Genomic DNA, 12611 nt, shown 5'->3' with positions numbered 1-12611 from the left:
AGTAGTGTACAAATTAATTTAGATGTACATATCCCTTTGAATATAATAAACCGTTGCCAAATAACCAAGTTAAATGTTCTACGCAAACACGACCCATATCCTAATCAGTGTCAAAAGCATCAACCGTAACCCCCACACACACTTAGAATCGTGTAGCCCAAACAAACCGATTAACCCATATCTTTAAACATGCCAAACAGGTAATAATCAAGTTCTATACATGTTGGTATGTTTTAAAAAACTGGTTTTAACAGTTGAGACTTAACGGATTACATGGGTCAACCCGAGCATGACCCACTTATTAAATGTGTTAGATATAACAGCCCAAAACAATTTGTGTCGTTTTGGATCGTTATCGGAAATTGCCACCCCAGATAATAATAATTATTATAAATCACACGCATAATCCAAATGTTTTAAAGACAGAAGCAGAGTTCATATAAAAACGAAAGACAACATTATTCCATTATAAAAACACCACAAAATTTGGAGGGCCTTTTTCTCCAACTAAATACTTTTTAATTCAAATAAATAGTTTTCTTCAGATGACACTCATCATTTTGGTCATATATGTGTGGCTCATTTGACCATTTTAGTCTCTGTGAAAAGTAAACAATAATCATATTTCATAAGTTAGTTTAACTACTTTTAAGCCGAAAATTATTAGTGGATAAATGGACTTACATTTACAGCCTTTCATGCCTCCATTGAGGCCCCACCAGGGATAATTTAGTAATTTATACGTTCCGTTTTGTCGGTTGATCTTCTTTTAACCCTTTTGTAAGCAAATCATAATTGATAGAAGCAAGTTGGGATAGGTTCTGAAACAGCACAGTGAAATACATATTTTTTCAGCATAATGGCGCCAAATATGTTAAATGCGCTTGTGAAATTGTAGAAGACAAAAAGAACTCCAGATTTCCGTTCAAACGGGTCAACTGGAGTACTTTTGTACAAGTCAAACAGGTACGGTTGACCCGTAACACTTTCGTTTGATTTTTTAATAATATTTTTAGTAGATACTTTTTTAATTATGGCTACAAAAGGATAACTTTGAATTCATTAAAAAATAATCAGTCTGAATAAGTGATCTCAAACTGCTAATTATTATTTCACTTTAAAATACACACTTTTTCTTAATCGAACACTTAAAGAGTGCTTATGTGCCGTTGAAAATCACACCAAGCACGAATATAATAAAATTAAATAAAAAAAACTAATAATTAAATTTACCTTGAAAGAGAAATTGCTAAACGAGTAATTGACAGAAGACGGTGATCCATGTTCTGCAGGACCTCCATACTCATCAACCTGTTGCAAATGTCACCATAAACCAAAAGAATAATGCAAAAGAAATAATAATAATAAATTAACGGAATAATGGGATAACATATGTAGATAACGAGAACGCCTATAAAATATTTGAAAAGAAAATATCCTTTTGACTATGTATCAAAATGGTATGGGTTAGAAGTATTGTAGTTTCAAAAAATCTTATCGCAATTTGGCATTTTTTCCTATTACCAGAATACTTTGGTAGCCTCTATATATTATATTATAACCCTAGATAAAATACAGCGATAATGCATACAATAATACAAAGCTCAATTAAGTATACAGAAGCTTTTATTCACACAACCTTATCTGGTTACGTTTATGCTGATTCTAGCAAAAAAAAATAGCCAAAATTATATGATAAAATGGGCTAAGAAAAGTTGAAGTTTTGTCACTTCTAAACTTGTAAGATGACACAAATACCACTGATATACTCGTAAATGTTTAGACAATTCAGCTAGAGTTGATTCTTTTGAGTAGTTTCAGAAGCTCTTTTAATGTTTTTACAAGACGGAAGCTTTGAATTTGACATAATTTTCGTCATTTTATAAATCTTTCAGGAAAGTTTAACTTGCTAGTATCAGTATAGACAAAACACCTTTTTAATTTAGTAAATTGTGCAATTAATAAAGCTACTAACCACTTCATCATGGCGATTAGTTGGCGAACTACTACCACTCATGCTATCACCATCACTAGAATCTTCTGTTTCACTAGCTAGATATCCATGTTCTTCTGAGGTATTCCAAGTATACCGACTTGTGAAATAACTCGTGTCTAGTGCACTCTCCGAAGCAGGAACAAATGCAGCCTGTAATATAATAAAAAAATTTATACAAAATTACTTCACATAGTAAGTATTCATATGTAGTAGTTAAAAGTTTAAGCTTAAAAGAATCAAATATTAACGGGTCAAATAGATTGAAAATAGCCCAAAATGTTTTAAGTGCATAAAACCTCAGAATCTCAAATCACATTATTCAAAGATTTAGATTATTAATGTAACATGATTGTATCTTAAAACACTTTTAATGAATTATTTATTTTAGAAAATGAACAAAAGTGTATTTTAATGCACACAAAATCCTAAAACCGTTTTATTCAAAGAATTAGATCATTATCATAATTAGATTCTTTCCACCTCAAATTTAGGTAGATTATACATTTATACACCACATGAAGATCTAAAACACACCTTTTGTCGTGCAAGTGTATCCCAATTAATATCCTTAAAAAACGGGTGCTGCTTGACCTACATAAAAGTTTGACATCAAGTTATTTAGCATCATGTTTACTAAAAAATGTAACTGAGTATACCTCGGTTGTTCCTCTAGCTCCAAGTCTCTGGTTCGGATCTTCTGTCAATAATCTACAAATATAATTTAATATGAAAACATGTTTCTGATTCGAAAAAGTTACATATATATTCACATATATAAAAACAAGATAATATTCTTGTAAACATAATTTAAGGATTTCTCTTACTGATCGATTAGGTCTGCTGCTTCTGGGCTCATCTCTTCAGGTATCATTGGCCAGGGTATGTTACGGTTCAGAATGTTATCAAATATTGTCTGAAAAAAATAGCAAAGTAAATAAAGAAACGATATATTAAATAAAGCGTGATTTAAATAATGTTGACACTGTTAGTATAAACAAAAGCAATAAACCTGAGGATCCTCTGCATTGAAAGGAGGAATGCCAACAATAAGCTCAAATAATATCACGCCAACTGACCACCAATCAGCCGACATACCTAAAAAAGAATGTAAAAAAGTATTAAATAGCAAGCTTTATACCTTAATTAAATCATAACCATGTTTTAAAAAACTGGAAATCATATTATAGTTAATGATTAACAAACCATGCCCAGTTCCCAATAGAATCTCAGGTGCCAAATAATCAGGTGTACCCACAGCAGACCGATTTTTACGCCTTTCTTGTTGACTTTCAGATGCAGATGACTGGGATTCTTGTTCTCCCAATAATGATGTGTCACTAACTGTCGGGCCTGATAAGTCAGTACTGTTAATCAGACCAACCTTTGACAGCCCAAAGTCAGTTAACTGCAAACAATGAAAGAGTTATGTACTTGTGTAGATTTAGCCAATAATTAAAAACAACTAATAAATCCGTCTACATTCATAATTACATTTTAAAACACAAATCAGCATGTTTCAAGTACATACCTTAATATGGCCATCATGTGCGATCAACAGATTATCTGGTTTCAAGTCACGGTGAACCACATGTAAAGAGTGAAGATATTCCAAAGCAAGCACCTGAATATAATAAATATCATATTTAATATGAGGCAGTACAGGTGGCAATTCAGGTTCATTACTCAGATGGGTCATCGTCGATTCATGTTATGCTTCATATCTAGTAGGTCAAATGACTTAAAGCATTTTTAACGCAGAAAGCCTTTTAAGCTATTTTATTAAAAAACATTTGACACACTAAGCATTCACTAGTGAAAATAAAACTTTGAACATAAGTGTTTTTCAGGTCAACCCATACCAAAAATCAACGGTTCAGCCTGTTACCAATCGACATATTGTACAAACATTTGACACACAACATATTTATAGAAAAAATTTATACTTAAAAAAAATTGTTTTGTAGAAACCATAGCAAAAATGACCAGTTACCCAATTTATTGCCACATTTACGACCAACGTGATAGCTCATATGGTTTGACCAAAGTCAAACTTACCACTTCTGCAATGTATACACGAGCAACATCTTCATCTAAGCAGCCTAGATTTCTCAGCAGCGAGTACAAATCGCCACCATTCAAGTATTCCATAACAAGGTACAGATTTTCACGACAAGTAAAAGAATAGAAGAAACGAACCTGAAACAATATGATAATACTCATGTAAAGCTGATATCAATAAGTTCAAAAAATATTTAACAAACTATTAAAAATAAAAGGAAAAAACAAAGGTCCTGACCACAAAAGGATTGCGCACTGATATTAAAATATCACGCTCAGCTAATATGCTCTCAACAGCATTTTTACGAATCATATCAGCCTTTTTAAGGACCTGCCAAGAAAATACGGATAATAATTAATAAGGAATTTTGTTTAAACTAAAAGACAGAGTAACTAGAATATAACACTGTAAACAATTAAACTTTAGAGGCATGTAAGCAATTATACAATTTCAATTTACCTTAATAGCAAAAAGATCCCCAGTTGTTCTTTTTTTGGCCAAAAAAACACGACCGAATGCCCCACGACTAATTGGTTTTATAATCTCAAAATCATCTATAGAAGTGCGATCTTTGGATGAATGTATTGGGCTGGTTCTTAGGCTTCGTACAACATCATCTTCCAGTGGTGCATCTTCATCGATAACAGTACTTGTGATATCAAGTTTATCATCATCAACCAACTCGAATAGCTGCAAATATTTCTCCCTGAATATCAAGAAATTATTATGTATGTTTGACAAACATATGAAAGTTGTTTTCTCACAGGAGAACTGAAAAAGAACACATTTCTTGTTTTGTATAGTGCGGATTTTTGAATAAACGCTAAGGTTTGTCACTAAATTCTCACACACAAGTCCTAGACTTTATTTGGCATGCTTAGATATTTAACTTTTAGGACGTAACAAAAAATTAATTCCTTTTTGCATGATTTAATCACCATACCTTTTAAGGAATAATGAAAAGGTACCTTTTTATGCATGATTAAGTCCCTAAAAGAAGGACCTTTTGTCACTTTTTAGATGATAATAAGATACAACTTTCCCTTTAGATAATAATAATAATAATAATAGTGGAAAGAATCTCACCGAATAAGCTTCTCTATTCGTGCTCCAAATGTCTCAACAGTAAGAGCATCGAATTTTCTGCGGTCAGTAACAACTTTTAGGTCTTCAAGACAAGTTAATAAATACGGGAGAGAACGGTCATCATCTGAAGGTGTATTTGCAGCACATCTAGCAATATCAGCAAGTTCATTCATCTGCAAAATTACAAAGCATCCTTAAACTGTTTTGTTTTATTTTACCAAATCAAATTGAAAGACTATCTGTTTTAGTTTAATGATCAAATAAATAGCATATAAGATTGCTAGACTTATATACACCGAAACATCACTAATCAATGTAGCATGCTGCCTTTGCATACATTAAACCTATTCCTAAGATAAATATAACTAGGTCAACATAATCTATAAAACAGTGATTTTACACACAAAGGGACTTTATTAATGAACCAGGAGGTAACTTGTGAAAGAAAAAAAAACTTGGATTATACCTGTGGAAGGTCAGCGTGTTCTGAATAAGAGCCTTTTCCCGCCAATAATAAATCTATCTGGCTAGTCCTAGGTGTCATCAACGGTGACCTTGGAGTGATGCTACCAGCAGATGATGTAGTCATTCCTTGATCCGATTTCGTCCCGAACCGTGTTTTATATGGCAGGGATGATGATGTCACACCTTTCATGTCATCAATAAAGCCCGTATTATCACCATCTGGTAAGCAATCAAGCATATCTTCTGACCCTCTTCTAGACCAATCACTTAGTTTTGGAGACATAACATCATATTCTTCAGTAACACTTGAGTTAGATACTTTTGCAGCATCTGGAATTGGACTTCCAACAGGCAAAGTCAAATCCTTTTGTGTATAAGATTCCATCAATTTCTCAAGCGTTTCAGAAACCCTAACCAATCGTTCATCCACACTAAGACCTTTCTGATCACAACGGTCAGCAATTGCACAGATTCTAGAATGATCTTCTAATTGTAAAGTAGGAACCTCTTCTTCACAAATCCTACAAATTATCGAGCTTTCATCTACATAGTTCGATTGGTGGTCCCCCCACCCCCATGAAGGTTTATGCTGATGCTTGGAGGTAGTTGTGTGTGAATCTTTAGCAGTAGGAAGCTCAGGTGAAATTACCTGTGTGTCCTTAACAGGAGCCACAACTTCTTTAGAGACTTTTACTCCAGGAGATGGCAGTTTCTTCCATGATGCCATACGGTTTCGGCCCGTTGGCGATTCTGAGTCTAAATCTACATCTTTACTTATGTCTACGCCAGATGTAGGGATAGAAATGTCTTTTTGCTTTGTCTGGTCTTTCTTCCATCCCGAATCATGCAGTCTGTGTTGTTCTTGACTGTAATATTTTATTGTTGATGGTGGTTTTGATGTTTTTTGAGGAATGATTTTATCTGAAGGATTTAAAGATTGTCTGAGCGGGAACACAAGTTCATTTTCAGCCAATCCGCTTTCTTTATGAAACTGCAGTAATCTTGTACATCTTGTGAGAATAAAAAGCATACGGGTATGAAGCTTTTTCAAGATTCCCATTGGGAGTTCTTGACGCTTGTCATCTAAATCTTGAACAATACTTTCACATTGCAGCCAAAATTCTCCAGGGGCAGTTGTAGCACATCTTTGAGCTAAAACTAGTAAATCTTCTAAAGTTTCTTGCCATTCGGGTTGCTGACTTTCCGTGTTTTTTTCAAGAATGTTGAGTAAATCGGCTGCAAATACATGAAGATCAGAATCAACTTCCTCTTTTGCTTTGTCAAACTTTGCTCGTATAGTTACCAAAACCTCCTGCACAAAGTGAAATAGCAAAAACAATAATGTACTGAAAATATAGAAAATCTGCCTGTTTGTGGAATGGAATGGATTCCTTTGATTTGGTTAATTTTCACTCTCTGGACATGTTTTTTTTTCTGTTCCATCAGAATGAAAAACTGCATGTAATCTTCGAAAACCAAAAGTTTATAAACAAGACTGAATGCTTTAATCGAACTGCTTTTGTGTTCCCCAAGAATAAATAGAAAATATATCTTTTATTATAATATCATGTAAGGTTCTACTTTTAAAAAGCTTTTTGTTATTGTTAATATGTATTATTATGATAACGCGCGTAGTTATATTTCCACTACCCTGCTAATTCCATTCCAATATCCAACCAACCAAAGAAACTAAACATATGGAGAAAAAAAAATAGCACCAAAGTATACATTAGATAGATTAAAAATATATATACGCATTTACCTCTAAGTTATTTAAGCCACGAGGCTTCCAAAATGGATAAGGCCGTACGCCTTTTGAGTTAAGTTCATGGGAGAAACTTTTGATGTCAGCAGGATATCTCTTTCGAGGTGCATTTGTAACCCTAAGTATAGCTTGAAAGCGAGGTGATTCAGATTCCTTTGGGTTTTCACAATCATATGATGTCTACAAATTGCATAACATATTCTTTAAGAACAGAATGTGAAGAACTGATTTTTCTAAACCTGGCAGTGTAAGTATAATAGTTACAGTGCTGTCACAGCAACTTACCTTCATTTCTGGAGTACAAACTTCTGAACTCCTCAAGCCTCCAGAAAATCCCCTCAAATTCAACTGCCCTAATTTCAATAAATTTAATAACATTTTTAGGCCATAAAAGTAAAGGGGGGTAGAATGTCCATTAATAACTAAATACTTTCAGATGTGTTCATTTAATATCCTAAACTCCTTTCTGTTATTTTATTTCCAAAGTGAACTATAAATTTTTTGCAACGACTTAAATCCAAAAACGCATACTCAAAAGACAACCCTGAATCTATGTGTTGGGGCTTTTAGGCGTTGACTGTTATATAGCATTATTATAACTTATAAAAGTTACTAAACATAGAATCTTGATAAATCTCACTTTCACAAGTGGCAATAGCTCTAACGAAACCCGCAAACCACATTGGGCTGCAAGTCCTTGTCAGATGTGATCTATGCTTAATGTTGTACATAATGGTTTCTTCAACGAAGTTTTTATTTTATTAATTTCTTATGCCACATAACACAGGATAACAAAAAACTTTAGGCGCGTTGATGCATTTTCCCGAGGGCATCAAGCGCATTTATAATTTTTAGAATCAATAGGGTATGCATATGGACGGACCATACAGGTCATCTGGTTGCAATGTTGATTTGTTAGTTAACCTTTTAGTGTAAAAATTAGAGTTAACGCCTTTGATGATTTAAGTAAATGATGGAATAAATGGATTGATAATTATAGCCCTAAAGAAGAGAACAAAAAGGTCAAAACATTGAACTTCTTTGATGAGGAATATCATATACTCACATATAATAAATCTTAAACACTTGTAAAAGTTACTAAGCCAATTAACTTGCGTAAAACATATTTTTTTTAATTAATTACTAGAGGAGGACAAATGTGTCATGTGATGTGATGATATTAAATTTATTAAATATCACTTGAGCATAAAAAAACCACTTTAGTCTTACTAGTTTGACTTTTCAAAGAAAGCTAAAATTTGAATCATAATGATTAATTCCTTTTATACGGATAGCAACATTAGTTTAGTATCTAGAGCTTGTGATATGTGGATTAAAAGGAAATCTTAACTTAGTAACTAGAGCTTGTGATACGTGGATTTAAATAAAGAAATCTGGTCAATATGCCATTCTAAAAAACTAAGCAAAAAAGGGTTAATTCTCTCCATGTCACTACAAGCTATAATATGCCATTATAATAATTCTAACATTTTCATAAACAACTAAGTTTGGTTCGTTTTTTATTACTAGTCCCCTATAGTTTACAAGTATGACTTCAAATGCTTCCCCTAACTCAAAAGGAGCATAGAAGCAATTTTAAGCTAGTCCACAGCTAACAACAAACATGAGGCATTGTTCGTTAGGCGTGTTACAAGCAGTGTTATAGCCTGCAGAATGCAGATTTTAAACTCAATGTTCAAGAAGAAATTAAACAATTTCATCACATATAAGATGCAATTCGTTGTCTACACGACACAACATTTCATCACCGAGCAAGCTATAAACCAATTACCATTTAGCCATAATTATATTTAAAATATTCCTAGAATGGATTAAATGTTAACACGAGGAAATAACACCTAATTTGGGCAGCACATAACTTCACATCAATTAGCTTTAGTAAAAGCTGATATATGTCTACAACTCCACAAGTTCCTATATTAATGAACATGAATCCAACCAGTAAAAAATGAGTGAGTCCTCCTAACTTTAGTCCGCCTAGATAACCTATACATGTAATTTCTACTGTTCTTATACCTAACATAATAACATCCTGAGCATACAATTTCATGAAACATCATCATCATCATCATCGTACTCAGTATATCCCACCAATAGCAAAGCTATGGTAGGGTCTGAGGAGGGTAAGATGTAGGCAGCCTTACCTCTACCCCATAGGGATAGAGAGGCTGCTTCCGGTGAGACCCCCGGCTCGATAGTAGTTTTGCATCAAGCCTTGGACATAAGGCACATAGCACTCAATCATCGGGACACCGGCTGATCGGTGCATGTACCCTTATCTTTCAGCTATCAACGCCACTACATGATGCCTGATTAACCGTCCGTCACTTTTAACGTTATTTTCACGAGATTAGTAAAATAACGTCAAAATTAGTGCAATTTCACTTTTGCCCACCCGAGGGTTCACACATATATACATCATATGTGCGCACCGCAAGCAGGGCTAAATTTCATGAAACATACTACTTACAAGTCAGGATATATACAATCACCTTCGATGAAAATGCTCAGGAAACTCCATTTAACCATAATAATATTTAAGATATTCCTAGTATGGGTAAGTATGGATTAAGCGTTAGCATGAGCAATAAAACCTAATTTGGACAGCACATAACTTTACATCAATTACCTTTGGCAAAGCTGATATGTGCCTACAAGTTCCTACATTAATTAACATAAATCCAACCGGTAAAACATGAGTGGGTGCTCCTAACTTTAGTCCACCTAAATAACCCCTAACATAATAAACTCTAACATCCTGAACATATAATTTCATCATATATATATATATAGAAGAGGGTTCAAATAAAAAACAATTATTTTGTGAGAAGTATGAAAATGCTTTAAAATAATGAAAAAACCACCTAAATAGAACACTATACCATGTAAATAAAAAACTATACATTTCTTTAGAAACTACCAATCTCATCCACTAGATCCTAGATCTAAAGGCCTAGATTTATTCTTATTCTTCTCACAAAAATATTGTTTTTTACATTAACCCCACCCTATATATATATATATATATAATATATATATATAGGGGTGGGATCTAGAGAGAACTCCTCTTAAAGAGAGAACTAGAGAACTAGTAAAAAATTATTTTTAACTATTTTAAAAAAAATTATTTTGTGATTTTTTTTCTTTCCTCATTCTAATAAGATGATATTGATACTAAAAAAAAAAAACTTGTCGGTGTAGTACTGTAGTGCATATGTGCACTAATGCCTATTGCATATATACAATAGTGTTTTATTGCATATAATACAACACAAGTGCATTATCCAATACACACTATTGCATATATGCAAATACGATACTAATAATTGTATGCAAAACAAATTATCGCATATATGTAATACAACACTAATGCACATATGCACTATATCGATTTTTTTTAATTTTTGTATATAATATAACACTATTGCAGATAAACAATACAAACAACTATATATATGCTATTCAACACTATTTCAAATATCAAAATGCACACTATTGCACATATGCATTATAAAAAAAGTCGGTGTATTGCATATATGTATTACTCGTTAATTTTTTTTATTTTTTTTTATTTTTATTTTTTTTTTGAAGAATAACAACATATAAGAAGGATGAAAGAAAAAAAAATTTAAAAATAATTTTTTTAATTAAATTAAAAATACTTCATTATTAGTTCTCTAGTTCTCTCCATAAAATGGAGTTCTCTCATAATCCTCTCCCTATATATATATATATATATATATATATATATATATATATATATAAGATGCAACGGGATGCCTACATGACACGTCATTTTAACACGGAACAAACCATAGACTAAATTCCATTTAGCCATAATTATATTTACGATATTCGTAGTATAGATTAAGCGTTAACATAAGCAATAGAACCTAATACGGGCAACACATAATTTCACATCAATTAGCTTTGGTAAAAAGCTTTTATATATCTACAAGTTCCTCTATTAATGAACATAAATCCATTCGATAAAACACGTAATCTCTACTGTTCTTAAACCTAACATAAGAAACTCTAACATCCTGAATATACAACTTCATAATATATACAAACTATTACAATCACATTCGACGAAACTGTTCACATAATCATACCAGCATCCGACGAAGACTCCGCATTATGCAACCGCGACCGACCTAACACATTCGGAGTCTGCTCCCTCGACTTCACCCTTTCACTACTACCACCACCATCATTCACCAAATCACTGCCATCACTATTCTTCGACTTCGACAAATTACTAGCACCAAGTGTAGACAACTTACCACTTCCTTTAGTCTTAATACTACTCTTACTATTATTATTACTATTACTATTATTATTATTACTATCAAATTTGAAAAAACTCTCCTGCGGCAACGGTCCGGACCTGGTCTTAATCCGATTCAGCCCTAGCGAGGAGGCCAGAATTGGGGAAACGGTAGCCGGAGCCTCGGCGGTACCTTTCCGGCTGGAATTAACCGATCCTGATCCAGCGCTAGGGTTTTGAACATGATCTGGTGAAATTGTAGTAGAATTTGACGGATGTTTGACTAGAGTTTGACGAAATGAAGAGCCGATTGGCGGATGATGTGGTTGTTCAGGAGTGGATGATGATTTGGATTTAGGTTTTTTGGAATTGGATTTGATCGGCGAGTTGTTACTGGAACCGGTGGATCTCGGACTGTTGGATCCCTCAGGGCTTGAAACGTCGGATGATGATTTCTTCGAGTGGAAGAATCTGCCTTTGAACACCATTGAAGAAGAAGATGATTAATATCATCTAGGGTTTGAATGAAGAAGATGATGTATGAGCAGTATGGTATGGTATGGTATGGTATGGTATGGTATGGTAGATTGATAGTGTTAGTTGTATGTATTTTACTGTCTGATAACTGCAAGCAAAATGATAATATTAATATAATTATAATATACTATTGTGTTACAATAATCATATTTCATTTCATTCATAATTATTAATGGTTATTTGATGATACATAATCTTATTTCGTTTTGTTAAAATATGTAATTTTAGTTTAATAGTTTTAAATATGTGATTTTTGTTTCCATTGTTTTATTTTATTTGCAATTAAACCTGATATCACTAGCTTCGTTAAGTCTGATCATTATATGCATAAATCTATCAGTTTGCTCCTCACGTGAGGGGCAATTTTGTCCTTTTATTCCCCAAATACACACCAGCCCCTCACGCAAAGGAG

At 33.2% G+C, this 12611-nt stretch overlaps 1 protein-coding gene across 1 annotated transcript; it reads right to left on the bottom strand.

The window, feature by feature from the left end:
* On the bottom strand, positions 1–12178 carry LOC143628890 (putative serine/threonine protein kinase IREH1). The gene is made up of 18 exons (XM_077098344.1): positions 11508–12178; positions 7657–7724; positions 7369–7551; positions 5608–6918; positions 5142–5314; positions 4515–4761; positions 4293–4385; positions 4052–4192; positions 3525–3617; positions 3200–3401; positions 3006–3091; positions 2821–2909; positions 2653–2704; positions 2531–2587; positions 1976–2146; positions 1234–1311; positions 685–821; positions 1–599 (listed from the first exon to the last, which is right to left on the bottom strand). Exons 1-17 carry the CDS (start codon positions 12148–12150, stop codon positions 738–740), a joined length of 3771 nt encoding a protein of 1256 aa, XP_076954459.1. The 5' UTR covers positions 12151–12178; the 3' UTR covers positions 1–599; positions 685–737.
* Positions 12179–12611: the final 433 nt, after the last annotated feature.

Source organism: Bidens hawaiensis, unplaced genomic scaffold, assembly GCF_021521415.1.
Source record: "Bidens hawaiensis isolate Kalapana, Puna unplaced genomic scaffold, B.hawaiensis_p1.1 tig00000458_1, whole genome shotgun sequence".
In the NCBI taxonomy this organism is placed as follows: Eukaryota; Viridiplantae; Streptophyta; class Magnoliopsida; order Asterales; family Asteraceae; genus Bidens; species Bidens hawaiensis.
This window is presented reverse-complemented; position numbering and strand designations above follow the sequence as displayed.